We start from the raw sequence: 16,915 nt of genomic DNA on the forward strand, positions 1-16,915 counted from the left end.
TGATACACAGTGATTGTATGTGATTATGTGGTATTTCAGAAGTTTGGAGCTGGAGGATGCCAGAGAAATGTATTTATCTAGTCCCCACATTTTAAAGAGAAGAAAACTGGTCCACCCACGAAGTGAGATGTAATGTGGCCTTTAAAAATTATCCATACAAGGAATATATAATAATGTGAAAATGCTATTTAAAAATAAAACAAGACAAAAATGATTATAAGTATTTCAGAAATAGAAAAAAAAAAAAGAAATGACTGGAAGGCAAACATATGAAAACCTTAACAGGATTTGGGTTGGGGTCCTGTGGGTAACTTTTTTTTTCCCTATTTTCCTGAATTGAATACATTTTACTTTTAGAGCGAAAAAACAAAATGAATAAAACCCCATTGTGAGGTTGTCATTGGATGAGCTGGAACCTTTGGGAGCCGCAGACACTGAGGAGAAAGGCCTCGTGTCTAAGGGGGCTCCACCTCGGTTCTGCCAGCTCTCCTTCCACAGTCCATCGGAGGCCCAGACTCCCCTCCTCAGTCGGCACCTCCCGCTGGGGGCCAGCAGGGAGTGGAAGCCCCGGGGCAGGCCCCACCCAGGACTCACTTGTCGACGCAGTCTTCCCTCTTGTCATAGGCATGGATGGTTCCCAGGCCCTGCATGGTGGAGGTGACGTGGGAGAACCAGGGCGACCGGCTGATGTTCTCCACCTTCTTGAGCTCTTGGACTCCTCGGTGGAAAATGCTGCAGGGAAACCAAGAGCGGCCAGGAGGGCCCCAAAGGGGGGTCTCCCAGGGCTCCCCTCGGCACATGCAGATCCAATGACACACTCAAGACAAAATCTAAGGTGGACGGTGCCATCTAACTCATCTCACTAGGGAGGAGGGGTTGGCGCACCACTCTCCTCTGGATATGGGGTCTCGTATGAGCCATTCCTCCCTGTGGTCTCAGTTCTGAGTGCTTCTCATGGCATGAGTGCCTCACCGCGTGAGAAGTGACTCTCCACAGTGCTGGCCCTAAATATAAGCCAACCATGTTTACGCGTCCAACCGAAGGGAAAATGGGAGCCTGGAGTGACAGCCCAGCCCCCCAGCTCCCAGGGCACACATGCGTGTTCCCAAGGTGACTCCAACCTCAGCCAAGGATGCGGAGTCTGCCTCTCTGCCCATGGGTCCCTATGCCCACCAGTCCCACTGTCTGCTGGCATCAGCCACAGACTTGATCCACAAACTGGAAACAACCAAAACCAAACCTGTCATCTTGATTACCCCAACTGCACCTCCTCCTGGATCACTCGCATCTGTCTTCGCATCACTCCCAATCTTGGACTCATCCTTGGCCTCTCCCACCCCCCCAGCCCCAGTGGACCATCTTGGAAATGGCTCCCAAAGCCACCTCTCTTTGCTGCCCTGACTGCTATGCCTATTTCTCATCTCTCACTCAGACTCTACATTTTAAGATTCTCCTGTCCTGTAGTTCCATCCTCATCTTTCTGTGGCTCTATCCACCCTCCACACTATGGCCAAAGCAATATTTCTAAAACTCGGCTCTGAGTGGGTGAAAACAACCTGGTTTACAGGTGGAGGTGGGTCCAGGATTTGTTGGCTGAATCCTTGCAATATGGGGGTCCTCCTTCAAGACTCTCAGTGTCCAGACCAGGGCTCGAAACATCTGGGAGCATGATAAGCATTTTGCTGAGCTTTATGGAAGCTCAAAGCTTGTATAACACTGTGTCCCATTGTTCATTTACAAGACACTTACAGTCGCCTAGCCTCATTGGTCCTAACAAGAACCCCCCCGGTACATGTGAAGTCTATATTTCTATGATCTCCATTTTAGAGACGAGTAAACTGTAGCTTGCAGCATTTCTCTGACATCACCCAGGTCGTCCACCCAGCTGCCTGCTGAGAACCCCAGCCCACCCAGGCACAGGGAGGAGCCGGGTTCCCTGGAAACCTGGAACCGACGCTGCCCTTCTGCTTCTCCCCATGCGGAGCAGGCATGGGGACTGCCTGGTGCCATGCAGCCCGAGGCTTTTCAGTGCATCAGTGGTCAGATGGGGCTATTTCCCAAAGGTCAGAGAGACTGACACTGGCCTCCTCTCTCCTCCTGCAGCGGGAATGATGGAGCCCCATGGTTAAGAACGTAACAGCAGCCAGACAGTAACTGTGGTTGCAAGTGTCCCAGCCTGGGACCAGTGGATCTCCCAATCCTAGCCACCACTCAGCATTGTGTTGAGACTGAAATGCCAGATGTCTGCCACTTAGCATAGCACTCAGTACCACCTGATACGACCCGGTCACTGTGCAGGGAAAACCAAATATGCATAGGTTTCATGGGCTCCTTTTTAAATAGTGCATGGACCTACCGTAAAAGAATGAAGAAGCCTACAGCAAGGCCGGCCAGGACTAAAAGGACAGCAGGAAACACAGCAGCCAATATCACGAGAATAAACAGCACCATGAAAAACTGCTGCAGAAAGTTCTCGGCGTGAAACGGCAGCCTCACGTCTAGCTCGTCCATGTCCTTGGAAAAGCGGTTCATTAGCCTGCCGGTGGGAGTCCTGTCAAAGAAGCTCATCGGGCTCTCCAGGACCTGCGGGCGACAGCAGAGAATCAGGGTTGAGTGCGTGTTGAGTGACCACAGGCAGCGCTCTGTGGGGCTGGGATCCTGAGCCCAACAACTTGTGCCGGGCGACCCTGGGAAGTGAGGATGCTCTCGTCTCTCATGGCCTCCGTGAATGCCAGTGACTGCGGGAGGGATTCAGCCTCCGTGGAGGATGGAGAGATTTTGTGCCCCAGGGCAATAAAAAGCCAAGTTCCACTGTGTCTTTGTGGGCTGCACCTGTGTGCACGCAGCAGCAGAATGAAGAGGGGGCCTGAGGTGCTCAGGGCTCTCTGGAGCAGGAGAAGCCCTCTGGGGCTGCACACGCCTGCTCCAGGGCAGTGTCCTCGGGGAGACCTTCCTGTCCACCCTCACCTTCACTCCCAGCTCTGCCTGGGCCCGTGACACCCCCACAGCTCCCAGAAGTTTGCCTTCATAGTTGATAATTAGCTACTGGAAGACTTTTCCCAGACTCGACTGTGAGCTCCATGAGCACTGTCTGTCCGCTAGCCCAGCTCAGGGTCTGAGGCATCGCAGGTGCTCAGTAACCCCCACTGACTGATGAACGGGCTGTGCAGGCAGCCCCCAGAGTGCGGGTGGGGGTGGGGGAGACTGTACCTTGTCAAACACTCGGTCGTGCAGTGAGGAGGATGCCGTCAGCGTGGTCTTGGTGAAGGCGAAGCCTTTGGTGACACCAAACAGCAGCACGGACACCATGCTCCCCATGTACACCCACTGGTGCCCCCGCGGCCCGGTGTCCACCGGCACCGTGCCGACCTCGCACGTTCCTGTGTTGCCCTGAGGCCCACACTTCATTTTGGGAGGAAAACAAGAAGAACCAAGAGTTGATCAACTGTCCAAAGAATGGAAACTTTCCAGAGAGTCTTTCCGGGGAGAAGAAACTAAAAACAGGTGCATAATTGTTAAGAGTGAGTTGGGTGGTAAAACCAAATCACGTCTCTGTGAGGGCTTCTGAGCTGTGCCTGGGTCCTCCTGCTGGGCAGCTGTGGCCCCGAGGGGCCCCTAGCTCACAAGGCTCTGCACAGTCAGTGGGGGAAGCAAAGCAGACAAGCCAGGCCTGTGTGGAGCAGCCGCTGGGGAGCCCAGAGGTGATGCTGGGCCAGAAACATCACAGAAGCGACAAAGTCTGGATTCCAAAGGTGGGCTGAGCAGCCCTCAGGCGGCCCAGACAGGCCAGGGAATCAGGGACCTGCTGGCAGAAGCCACCGGGCCTTTGGGGAGACTTGGGGGCTCTTCTGCACAATGGCTCAGCCCCAGGGCCCCCTTGCAGAGGCCTGGAGCCCCTGCAGGGAGGAGGGAGCCTGGGGAACCAAGGGCTCTGGGAGTTTTCATTGGCAGTTTCATGTTTCCCTGAGCTGTGTGCTAAAAGTCAAGATTGCCTTTGGGGAGCAAACAAGCATCTTCCGTCTAAATGCCATTTTGCTGATTACAGCAATAGCGGAAATGTAAACCAGAGGCAGCGGCTGATGGATGAACATTCCTAAAAGCAAAAGCATCCCTGGGGAGCTAATCGACCAAAGGACCAGCTTGAAGAGGAGGCATCGCTGTGCTGTGGGCTGCGCCCCCAGTGTCTGGGGGTGGGGCAAGCGCATGGGTCAGCTGTCATTGCTGCCGCCCCAGGCACGGGCCTTCTGGGGAAGCACCATATGTAGGGGGAGGCCCCCCTCTGGCTCAAACCTTGGCCTCTCCAAGGAAAGGGCTCTTCATGAGCAAACACAGGTCTGGGGGGGGGGGGGACCTTCCAGAGATGGCTCTCTCTCTGCACAGAGCAGACCACCTATTGGACTCCCCCCTTGGGACTGGCCTCGGGAAAGTGTGCCAAACTCCAGGAGGGCTATAGCTGCCTCTCCCCTGCCTGTGTCTTCCCAGGGCCTCCTTGCTTTGGTTGTCATAGCAACAGAACTGTGCCAAAATGTAATCCTGGAGGACGGGCAGGCAACCCCACAGCATTTCCCAGGGCTCCAGGAAAGCTTTGAAACCATGGGCCAAAAGCTGGGAGAGCTTCCAGCAAGCTTGTGCAAGAGAAGACTTATCAGTCCTTCTCAGGACGGCCCTGGCCTAGATGAGAGCTTAGGAGGCAGAGAAGACCCCGAAGGGCCCTGCAGCACATCCAGGGACTGAGTCTGACTTTTGCATATCCTGTTCCTGCAGAGGGACTCTGGGGAGCAGAGCTGGGTGGAACCCCCTGACACCACACAGTGTCTGTGACAAGATACCAGTTTCAGAGGCAAGAAGACAGAAATCTGTGTTAGGCTTCCCTGGCCCTCTCCCTCCCCAGCTCCTCCTCAGAGAGAGAGGCTGCAAAACTGACCCTATCCTGCACGTGCGTGACTCCAGACACGCTCGGATTGCCTGGCACAATCTGTTTAGCCAACTCTTTAAAATCTGAAGGTGGCACATAAAAATTCCCATGCCCTGCTTGTCTTGCAAAATCAAAGGAGATTTCAGGAGTTGAGCTGTGTAGTGTAAGCAGCTGACCTCAGCCTTGTGGAAGGGGGCTGTGGGAGGCTCATCATGGGGTGTCGGGCATGTTCAGACTCTCCGTCAGCGACTGACTCAACATTTCCCAGTGCCAAAGGGGAACTCACCTGTGAGCCCTGGTCCAGCCAGAGCCCCAGCCACCAGTTGCTGAAAGCGGAGCTGCCAATCATCAGGAGGAAAAGGGACACCACGAAGAGAGAGAGGAGGTACCCTGCAGAGGACGGAGAGGTCCAGGGGTTACAGAGGCGAGGGGGCTGCAGTGGGCTCTCCTTCCTCAGGCTCTAACCCTGATGGGAAACTCAAAGCCTGCAGGAAAAGGACCCCCACCCCTGGGAACCACCTTCGAGGCTGACACGACAAATCTGGGTGTTGGATCCCTGAACCCCTAACAGGGACGTCTGTTCCACATGCTTGGGAAATGGGTCCAAATTGTCAACCTATTAGAAGAACCACTGTTACGCACTTAATAGAAGTGACTCGGTGTTCTTTAAAAGCAACTAAAAACCCAGCCTTGCTGGGGAGAGACAGGGAATGAAACTACAAGGTATGCTTCACACGGGGAGACAGGACTCTTGCGTTGAAGGCGGGGAACGAGCTGAAGGCTGTGTGCTCAGAGGTTAGAGTGCGAGGTCTCACCAGAACCAGAGCTGGGTCGTGCTGCTGCTCGCTCAGTTTCAATAAATAAGAGTCTGGCAGCTTTAATGGAGATAAAGGATGATTCCATTTAAAAGGCTGTATTATCAGACTTTAGATTTTTAGGGGGAAAAAAAATAAAAGCTGTAAGAAAGGACCCTCGCATAGAGAAATTGTTACAGAAACCATAAAACGTGAACCCAACTGTTTAAAAAAGAATTTTTTAACATAAATTAAATCAAGAAACTCGTTGTTTTATACCGAACCTCCAGAAGCCTTAATGTACGTGTGATACGTTTTCCAGGTCACAGTCCCTTCCCGGGGGGACTCCGTCTGGATGAGCTGGTGCAGAGGAGCTGTGGAGACAAACAGAAGTCCTGAGGCAGCCCTGGTGGGGCGGGAGCCCCTCCAGCACACCCCCTGCCCCCGCTCAGGGCAGTTACCATCCTTCCTTGCACTCGCCCTATGTTTTCAAATTCCCAACACACTTTTGCTCATTTTATTTATTTATTTATTTTGGTCCTCATTACAGCCCTGTGGGGCAGGTGGCATTCAGTCTTTTGAGAAATATTTATTAAGCCCTACTAGGTGTTCATCCCTGGGGAGACAGGAGTTGTCTTGGTCTAGTTCTCCAAAAGCAGATCCTAAAAGGTGGGTGTGAACACATGAAGTTTATGCCAGAACTAAAAGTAAAGGTGGCTCACCAAGGCAGCGCCCCCTACTGGGCGACAGGAGACTAACCCAGCACAGAGAAATCTCCAGCCAGGGCAGGACTACACATCAGAGGTTTTTCTCACATGCAGTGGGATCTGGGACATTTCTGCACCAACTCCCATTGGCCATTGGGTGAGGGCTCCACCCGGGGCGGCGGGGTGGTTAATTCCCCAGCACTTCCAGCTTGACCCAGGGCTGGCAGCTACCAGAGACACAGGTGTGGAAGCTGGGAGTTGGGCTATGTGGGCAGACGTGCTAAGGGCACCCACAGCATCTAGTCTGGGGCCAGCCAGAAGGCGTCTACTAGGGATCTCACACCGTGAGAAGAAACCCAGGGCATCCTCCCAAGTCAGCTGCTGCGTGGACTCCTGATTCCCTCCACAAGGCTGTCCCCCGTCCTCTCCACTTTCCAAAGGGGAAGGGGCAATGGCCATCAAGTTCTCATTGAAACACATTCGGAGGTGCAGCGATGCTGGCTAGGAGCTCCCAGCAGCCAGGATCAAATGCACATCTCTTCCCTCCCCTCCCTGGAGAAGCATGCTGTGGTTATACCTGGCTCTTGTAAACAGAGATAAATAGAGCCAGACAAAGAGGCACCCCTGTGCACGGGCTCTCTGCACCCTGCCCCGGCAGAGAAAGCTGTCAGACCTTAAAGGTGCCTCGGTGAAGAGAGCTGCCATTAGCCCCTCTGCCTGGGAACCTACGCGCTTCTTTGCAAACGTTCAGCCTGACTGTCACTCATTGTGTCTCCCTCAGGCTGCAGCACGACAGGACTCCTCAGGCGGGCAGAGTGGCACCCTGGGGCACAACAGGAACTGTCAGGCCGCCTTGGGGCCCAGCCCAGCCAGTTGTGCTGCTGATGCTCTGTTCACCCTTGAGCCACTTTAGAAAGTGCCCTGGTGCCAGGCCTATGGGCAGTGCCACCTTCAACCCTCCCTTTCCTACAGCTCTCAAAGCATTTAATTTCCCAGGTTCCCTCTTCTCTCCAGACAAGTAGGATTTACTCTCTCCACAGGGCCCCAAATTCTGGGCAGCCTGGAGCTTTCCTGAGAAAGCATGGAAGAGACGGCTGGGTTCCCCACTCCAGCCTTGGCTACCTCCAGAGCAATAAAAATATGTTGTCTTTCCAAATGCGTTTGTCACAAGCACCGTTAATGGTGCCAACTTTCATCTATGGGAAGACTCACTTTTTTTTTTCCACATTTTAACATCTCTGAAATCAGGATGCGCCCCATTAGGTAGTACGCCATATTGTCTGATTGGCAGAGGCTATTCTTTCTAAGCAGTACATGAAATAATGCTGATCTTAAAGTGGATGGCATCTTAAAGTTGTTGAAATATACTAAGGTGTTTTTGCAGCTACACATGACTGAGGGACCTTGCTATGGGGACTTGGAGGAAGGTGCATTTTGAGCCCTGCCCTCTCAGTGCCCAGTGCGGGGCAGTGCACCCAGTAGGCTCTCGACAAATGTTGAATGAATGAAGGGACAGAAGGCAACAGTGTATACAGAGAAGAGGCAGCTTGACTAGTCTGACCCTTGCTAGGCTCATCTCTCACATCTATCCTCTTTGCTCCAGGCCCAATATCCTCTCCTTTCCCCATCTTTCCACCACAGTGTCTCTGGCAAACTCTTACATATACTTAAAGGATCAGTCCAAAGGTCACCTCCTCAGTGAAGACCTCCCTGCCTTGTTACTCCCACCCCAGCTCCCCATTAGCCTTATTAGTTTCCCATGATTAGCCACTTGCCTATGGACCCCACCAGATGAAAAAATCCTGAGGACGGGGCATATTTTCTTTCTCTCCCCAGTCTCCCCAGCCCAGCTTCGTGCCTGGCACATAGTAGAATGCTGAGTCCTTACTTGTGGAAGGAATGAATGAACTTATCCCACCTTATCCCACGACTGCTCAATTCTTTCTCAGTGCTCCCCCAGAAAGAGTGGGGAACATCTCTTCTGTGTGCTTTTGCCTCTGATTAATCTCTGTGCATTGCCTTGATCTTTGCAACTAATGATGACAGTGATGACTACCGAGGGTTGCTGTATGTCAAGCATTGTGCTATTCATTGTATGTACAGTTTCTCACGAAATCATTGCAAGAACCTATGAGATTGGTACTATTATTTCCCCATTTTATGGATTAAGAATATAAGGTTCAGAGTGGCCAAATGTCTTGCTTTGAAGTCATAAAACTGGTGGTTGAAACAGAATTTGGACTCAGGGAGTTGAACCCCAAAGCTCACATTACAGGAAACCAGATAATGCTAGCTGCCCGAAAGGACACACAACTATGCCTACACTTCTTTATCCCTAAAAGTAGGTGCTCAATACATATTTAAAAGTATGTAATTGAAGGCATGAACGGTAAATACCTTCTGTGTCTACGAATTCTGATTCCGTTTCAGGTTCTTTTCCTTCCTTTTCCTCATCTCCTGGCGCCACAACTAGAGTGAGAAATAAAGAGAGATCTGTGTCCACACGTGAGCCATGGGTAATAAGAGAGGTGTGATTCGAACTCTGATTGTACCAGCATCTTCCTCTCTCTCGGCAGGGCTCTCCTTGAGGGCTTCCACCATGGCTGCATTGTAAATGTGCTCAGGATCCTGGAGACAAAATGAAATTTCTTCTGAAAGCCAGGTGACTGAACTTCAGGCCAGAAATCATGGGGGAAGTCTCCCAGTGTCCTGCACCCAGGTAGGAAGAGTTACCCTGAATTGCAACCCTCGCAGGCTGTGAATCAGTTTTGCATAGCGTCCTCTCTCCTCCATTAACTCTTTGTGGGTTCCCTTTTCACAAATCCCTCCGTCTTCCAACAAGATGACTTCATCACAAGACTCCAAAAACTGCAGAGAGAGTAAAACCATCCACCATGAACTTCTGCCCTGGTAAGAGGGAGAAGCACCATGCCAGCCCCCCATCCAGTGGCGTCCCAGGCTCATCTAGACCAGGGGTTTTCAGTTGACATTGAGGGCCAGATGATTCTTTGTTGGGGGGCGGTGGGGGGCTGGCCTGTGCACTGTGGGATATTTAGCAGCCTCCCTCACTTCCACCCACCAGGTTGTGACAAGCAAAAGTGTCCCCAGACATTGCCCAGTGCCCGCCAGGAGGCCACACGGCCCCCAGCTGAGAAGTGCCCACAGGTCTCATGAGTACCAAAGGGGTCTTTGGTTGCCACTATGAACCACACTGACTCTTCCTCTGCTATTGCTCCCTGCACGCGCTGCCTCGTGGAGAAATCGGGTCACAGAGGTTTGGAGGATGAAATTGACCAAGTCGCCGCAGCTGAGATTTGGCGGAGAGGGGACGTATGATCTCAGGGACGGCCTCCCTCTGTTACGACGTTACCAGCCCACCTCGTCATCCTCATCTAGCCCAGGAGACCCAGCCCGTGGTACGCTCCCCGGCCACCAGGCCACCCCACCTGGCCTGAAGAGTTCACACCAGCTTTGTCTGTATGATAAAAATATCGCTGCATTTAACCATAGCACCCTGCGTTCTGCCCAAAGCACTTCTGTTTTTCTGATTTGATTCCCCTTCATTTCCATATCACGCCTGTGATCAAAGAGCTGTTAAGAAGAATCTCCTTTCATTTTGGAATGAGACTGAGCTCTCCCCACAGGATCAGCCCATCTAAGGGCAGGAAGCCCTTCCTAGAGGTGGACAAGCTGTTCTGAGATTTAAGACAGTTCAGCCTAGACAGCCTTGACCCTTGCAATACAGTTGAGAGGTCTTCCCCTGTGCTTTGGGGTCCACCCAAGGTCAAATCTACCTTTGACGCTCTTGATTAAAAGCCGGAAAGAAGTAGCTACATTTGGTCATTGTGCATCTGGTAGGGTGTTGGGTAGGGAGAGGGTGGTGCCCCAAAAGCCAAATGTTAGCAGTCTTGCTTGGCTTTGGACAGCTCCAGCCTTTCTGCCTCCTTTGGACCAAGCTGCCCAGTTTCCTGTCCACTTTCCTGAACAGCCGATGCAGGAGCAGCCTGGCTTTTATGTGCAGTTGAGACACTTTCTGAGAGCCTTTTTCCTGAAAATCGTCTCTCACCTCTGCCCAGCATCTTCTAACTTTTAAAGCCTGATCTCATCTCCTGTTTCTCAATCTCCCACAAGCCAGTCAAGAAAGGAGGCAGCATTATCATCGGCCCATTTCCCAGTTGGGGAAACTGAGGCATGGGTGTGGGGGCTCGCATTCCAGCCCCAGAAGCTCCCGAGGAGGCCCCGGTTCTCTCCAGTGAGACTAGGTGTGATCTGAGAAGCTTCGTTCTGCAAACTCACAAAATCTGACCCTGGATTGGATTTCAGCAGCCGGCTACCAGCCTCATTGCATTTGTTTCCTCCAGTAATAGAAGAGCAGCCGTCCAGCCCAAGCGCTGGGAAGCATTCAGATGGCCTGTGGGCCCTGGAGTACAAGCAGCCAGAAAAATGCTCTGGAAAAGCCCAGGGGCTCCAGGTCTGGGGCTCTGAGCCCCTCCTCCTCAACAGTGGACAACCGGACTAAGATTCTAGCGCCATCTGGTGGCTGCCTGCATTTTTCAACATGCTAAAAGTAAGATAAAATGACCTTGGTGAAAAGTAGTCTTTGAGGAGACTGAGGCCTCCTGGGTTCTTGCCTGAGGTCACACTGCTGGTGAGCAGGGTTCAAAGGTTGGACCAGGGCCAAGACCACATTTTCCCCCTTGAGGACTCCTGCATGGAACAGCTCTGACCCACATCCGTCAGGTGCCAGGAGTCTCCCTCTGCATCTACAGGACTCCAGGAGGACAGGCCTCCCCCCTGCACGTGGTCTCCAGGGACTGGACCCCAGGCGATGCAGAGCTGTGGCCATCACATTTAGTGGCCTGGCTGGGTGAGAGCCCGTTCCCTGTCACCTCGTGGGGGCCCAGAAGAAATCCAACCTCCTCCTCCACCCTGGCCCCTGACCAGCTGAGGAACCAGGAGCCCTTGTCTGCACCAGCCCATCTGATGCTTTCTCAAGGTGATGGTGCCCACTCAGAGGAAACCCAAGCAATCCCCGCATGTGAAATCCAGATGCTTGGAGCTTATTCTGAGAACTCAAGCCCTCAGCTAAGAGGGGCAGAGGCTGAGGACAGAGCCACAGCGATGGGAAAGCCTGATTTTCCTGAGTCATGATGAAACTTTTCCCTCTTTAAGCTGGTCCTTCTGGCACTGACAGAGGATCCTAACAATGCTGGCTATAGCATCCTGTAGCCATGGCAACTTCATTTGCTGCCGGCTTCCCTGCCTCCCCGAGACTGACTTACCCTTTGCAAGACCATGAGACCTGCTTCTTACCCCTTGTTTAACATTTTCCCCACAGGTGGCAGGAGAGGCGGGAAGACAGGACTTCTGCTCTCTCTGCTCTATCTGACTTCTCATTACAGGTGAGCCCTGTGGGCTGTCTCCTCCGGCGGGAGGTGCACATGCATGTTCACACACACATGCACACCTCTGGGACTCACTGTATAGGATGGGGGTACCCTGGCTTATCTCAAGATGGATCAGAGACTTGGATTCCGACCAGGCATTCAGCACCCTTTATGTGAGACTGATGCAGTGAGAACTGTCCTCACCCTGCCAGATTCTCAAGCTCATTCAGGGCAAGCTCAGTCAGTCCCTTTCCAGGGCAGGATTCGTGTTCCGAAGCCCGAGAGATTGGCTCTCAGCAGGGAGAAGCTTCTTGCCTTAGCCCCAAAGTCCTGGCCTCCAGCCCCTTCTCCCTGGGGAGTGATGCCAGGGGCATCTGGGCCCCTCATCAAAGGGTCTGTCATCCCCAGCCATCCCCCACTCAGGCACCCCTGGTCTCAGACCTGCCCAGCACTTGCTGTTGGAAGGGTTGAATGTTTCTACCTGATTTCCCATCTCATGGCCATCAGTGGTCCAGAGCTGGAGGATGTGCCTCGTGTCCACCCTACAAGTAGGGGTCAGTTGCTTCTGGAGAATTTACACTCTGATGGAGGAAACATCTTGGCCCCACTGAGCCCAAAGGTAGGACAGTGGGGGCTGTGCACACAGAGGAGCAGTCAGGGCTACGTGCAAGCCAGGGTGGCGGGGGACAATCACTGTGTCTCCTGCACACCCTCCTCCTTCTCTGACCTGGTCCAGGTGAGGACAGCAGGTTTAGACAGAAGACTCTGTGAGCATCAGTTGCCACACCAATGACCTCATGGGTCCTGCTGGTCCCAGTCACCTGCAGCTGGTGGGTCACCAGGACGACGGTCTTCCCCCTGAGCGCCTTCTTAATGCACTCCTCAAAGACGTGCTTCCCCACGTGGGCGTCCACGGCCGACAAGGGGTCATCCAGCAGGTAGATCTCATGGTTCGAGTAGACGGCTCGGGCCAGGCTGATCCTCTGCCTCTGCCCCCCAGACAGGTTGAGGCCCCGCTCCCCAATCTGCAGAAAGGGGCAGGGCTACTGTCCATCACCAGGCCCCATCCCCCACCCCGCAGCCCTTGGGGAACAGGGACTTCCTGAAGCTTCTCAAGATTCTTCTGAAGACCGCTCTTTACCACATCCCAGCTCCTCCACCCCTTGCTGGACGCCCCTGGCCGCACCAGGTACCCTGGAAAGTGGAAGATTCCACCTCTGCAGGAAGCTTGGTGGGCGGTGGCAACTAGGGAAAAGCTCCTTCCAATGCTGAGTGAGGGGTACCTGGCTCACAACAGCCCCATCCCAGTGCAGTCCCATAGGGAGGGGCTCCGTCTTGACCACTAACACCAAAGGGCATTGTTGAGCAGAAAGCACTGGGTGAGAGGACAGGGAACAGGAGGGAGAGGTGGCTGGGAGCAGATGGGCAAGGGAGCTTTCTATTTATTGACCTGTGGACCCACTCCCCACCCCCACTAGGCAACTCTAAGCTCCATGAAGATGAGAGACAGATCTACCTTGTTCATCGTCACATCCCTAAGCCATGTCACCACACCTGGCCCAGAGCAGGTGCTCAGTAAGCATTTATTGACAGGATGAAAAGCCTAGGTTGCCTCCTTCAAGTGAGTCTATCCAGCTGAGCCCAGAGTGAGCCTCCGTTGTGTTCTGCCAGGTGTTGGGCTGAGCGCTGGGCAGGACACACGAAGCTGGACAAGAAAGATCCCTGTCTACTGGGAGCTCACGTGTGAGCAGAGCGTGTGTGGTTAGATATACAGCTAGTAATGGCACAAGGCAGAATTTAACAAGTGCCAATGGAGAAGCATAAACCAAGTACTTTGGGGCACATTACTGAGGACTGTGGGACTCAGGAAGGTCTTCCTCAAGGGGGTGGATTTACAGTTGGAACCTGAAGTGTGGTAACTGGCAAGAGCAGAGGTCTAGAGCCTGGAGGGTGAGTGCACACCTCGGCAGGTGGGTATGGGTGGGGAAAGCAAACCCTGGCAGGGTGACCAGGGCTGCCATGGCTGTGGTGGCCATTCCCTTGACACAGACACATTGAGGCACCAGCAAAGAACAACAGTGCTCTGAACTGGCCTGTGCTGTCTGGGCTCCTCTGGGTCCTGGGCAGGGTGGGAAGACTGTAGAGGGTGCCCTGGACTGCAGCTACAGAAGGTGGCCTGGTGACTCCCCTGGGCCACCTGAGCTGGCCAGCTCAGCCCAGGACCCAGCCAGCTCTTTAAAAGAACACTCCAGGGGCAGTGTTTGCAGATGACTCATACACTGCTGGGCAGGCAGAGCCAGTGAGGCAAGAGGGGCTCCTGAGCCTCCAGCCACAGTGCTGCACCCCTGACCTCTGTCTTGGGAAGACAGAGCCGGCCAGCGAGGTGAGGAAGCAGGTCTCACCAGAAACCTTCTCCGAGATGACAGGCAAATTGGGAGTGACCCCAGGAGTCACCAGGCTGAACCCAACACAAGTAGAATTAGTGCCCCATCCATTATGATGTCCACCCAAGAAAGGACCCACGTAGAGAATTCAGAGTGGTAGAGCCTGACTTTTCCCACATTTCCTGGGAAATTTCTGTCCTCCGGGGCACCTGGATGTGGATGGAGCGGGGACCTGCCGAGCTTCAGCCTGTTGGACCTGGCGGTGGGGCTGCCATCCACGGCAGTGGGGCTGAGCTCCTGGCTCCGCTCACCTCAGTCAGGTCTCCATAAGGGAGGCTCCTCAGGTCCTCCTGGAGGGCACAGACACGAACTGTGTGCTGATACCTGTGGGCACAAAGCTAGAAGTCAGCACGGCAAGAAAGACCCCACAACCATGCGGCCCTGGGTGGTCCAAAAGGCTCTCTGGTGTCATGGGCAGGCAGGGAGGTGGCTGATTGCTTCGTCTTTGATGTCCAAGGGCAGCTTCCCCTTGACCTCTGCCCACCTAATGCAGAGTTGACTCGGACAGCCCCTCCCTTCACAGGCTGCCCACCATTCAAGAAAGATGAAAGCCCTGAAGGGAAAACTGGGGCACCAACTGCTACCACTGCTCATAGGGGTCAGAGCAGGAAGTCACCACTGAGGGCCGGGGTCACTGGGGGAGGCTTCCTGGAAGACGCCACACCATGAATGGACGAGAAGACGTGTGTGGGTGGAGGGACCAGGTGAGGGCTGGTGCTTGTGAATGGTGACTCTGGCATGTGCTCCAGGGTGCTCCTCTGTCCTCTGGTCCCTCCCATCAGGCTGGAGAGGACAGGGTTCTCTCCCCTGGGACAGCTGAGGACACTAAGGCACTGTGCATGCCGCCTAAGGGGCGGAGACACCAAGCGGGAACAGGATCTCAGCTCCTTGGACCTCCCGGCCTCCCGGTATTGCCCCTCAGCGTCACCCACTGTGTAGCTCTGGAGGCCAGTTTGTGGGGAGTCTGACGGACAAAGCCCCAACCAACTCTCAGCAGCTATGCTGCTGGGTCCTGCAAAGGACAGCAGAGCTGGGGGTCCCCTGATGCACTGGCCATGACCCCAGTGCCACTCCTTGGGGACTTATGACACCAAGGGAGCCAGGAAGTCAATAAGTAGTGGGTAGGAACTGGGAGATGAACAGGAGAGGCTCCCACACCCTCCTCCTTGGTTTTCCCTGCACCTCGATCCCACTCAGACAGCCTCCGCTACAAACAGGTCATCGCGGTTCCCCACACCGCCGCCTCGGGAACTGGCTTCTGCTCTGTACTCCCTGGGGCACCTGGTAGCAGTTTGAACTTGTGCCACAGCCAAGCAGCCTTGGGGGCCCAGGTTTCCATCTTCCTTGACAGGCTGCCTGCCTTCACCAGGTTGATAGTTGACTGACTGATAGAGTAACTGATCTGGTCACCATCATCGCCATCACTGGGATCCTGTCTCCTTGATGCATGACAATGGGCCGGGCTCACCCCTCAGGCTTTGCAAGACACACCTTCCCAAGAGGGCACCAGCAAGAGGGTGAGCAGATGGATCACGGGGAGCTGCCCTGCAGGTGGCACTCCAGGTCCTGGCAGCAGATGCCCGGAGCATCGTGCCCCTGTATGGGCTTTAGGGTCGGTGTGCCTGGTGGTGAAGGCCAACAGCTTTGGAATCAGAACAACCTGGGTTTGAAACCAGCTGGGTAACCTTGGACAAGGAACTGTACCTCCCTGATCCTCACTCTCCACTCTATACAATGAAGCTGATCGATCTCATTGGGTTGTGAGAAGGAAGTGGGAACACATACACAAAGCCATGAGCACAAGGTTGGGTGCATGCGAATTCTCCATCAGTGGTAGTTACAATTAATGTTATTACCTTTGCCAGTCTTTCACTATGCTCAGCACGTCTTCATCCCTTTGCCCTCCACCCCCATCTTAAACTTCCTTCCCACCCTCCTGTGTCCTTAAGAGCCACAGTGTCCACCCTAGGAGTGGCACCTCTGCTCAAGATGCCACTTATGAAGGGTGATGAGTCCATACTTCAAGACCCAGTTCAAGCACCACCCCAACTCCCTCTCGTGATCTCTGCTGCCTCTGACATTCTAGCACAGCCTCTTACCCTGGGCACATTCCTCCTTGGCCCATGGTCATTTCTGTGCATCTCTTACAACCCCTTCCAGACTTGAGCATCTCAAAGGCAAAGATCTATCCGAGCCACCCTGGGGTCCCCCGTGGTCCTGCAGAGTCCTGTGTATTGCAGCTATTTGGTAAATATTTGCTCTCTGATGTCCTCCCTCTAGTCTGCTTCTGCAGAAAGAGAAGCCGTTCCAGGCAGGGCTGGGAGGAGGCCCAGGCAAAGGCAAGCCAGGAGATGCTGAACAGAGCAGTTCAGCTGGTGCCAGGGACTCCCTGCCTGAGCCTCCTGAGGACAGGATGTCGTGGCCGGGGACGAGGAGGGGGAGTAAAAGGCCTGCTGGGAATCCATGCACTGTCTGATGCCAGCCAGTAAGGACAGAGTCTGTGGGCTCAGACAATAAGATGTGAAAGCCCAGAGCTGACAGCCAGATTTGTAAAACCAACTCATTGGTCTTTGCTTTAGCATCGTGGCACTTGGTGGGGGTCTTCAGGGTTACTCAGCTGTCAGGTAGTTCCTGAGGGAACAAGTGATGCTGACCTGGAGTCATTTAA

General features: G+C 53.9%; 1 protein-coding gene across 1 annotated transcript in view; it reads right to left on the reverse strand.

The window, feature by feature from the left end:
• Positions 1-16,915, reverse strand: part of ABCC12 (ATP binding cassette subfamily C member 12) — a 56,018-nt gene that overhangs the window by 15,104 nt on the left and 23,999 nt on the right. The window contains exons 12-21 of the mRNA XM_032488184.1: positions 14,499-14,571; positions 12,625-12,828; positions 9,150-9,284; positions 8,963-9,044; positions 8,814-8,888; positions 5,994-6,083; positions 5,202-5,305; positions 3,211-3,402; positions 2,357-2,583; positions 595-732 (exon numbers count right to left, since the gene is read on the reverse strand). Coding sequence (XP_032344075.1) covers positions 595-732; positions 2,357-2,583; positions 3,211-3,402; positions 5,202-5,305; positions 5,994-6,083; positions 8,814-8,888; positions 8,963-9,044; positions 9,150-9,284; positions 12,625-12,828; positions 14,499-14,571 — 1,320 coding nt within the window. The remainder of the gene's footprint in view (positions 1-594; positions 733-2,356; positions 2,584-3,210; positions 3,403-5,201; positions 5,306-5,993; positions 6,084-8,813; positions 8,889-8,962; positions 9,045-9,149; positions 9,285-12,624; positions 12,829-14,498; positions 14,572-16,915) is intronic.

This window comes from Camelus ferus, chromosome 9 (assembly GCF_009834535.1).
Source record: "Camelus ferus isolate YT-003-E chromosome 9, BCGSAC_Cfer_1.0, whole genome shotgun sequence".
NCBI classification, from domain to species: domain Eukaryota; kingdom Metazoa; phylum Chordata; class Mammalia; order Artiodactyla; family Camelidae; genus Camelus; species Camelus ferus.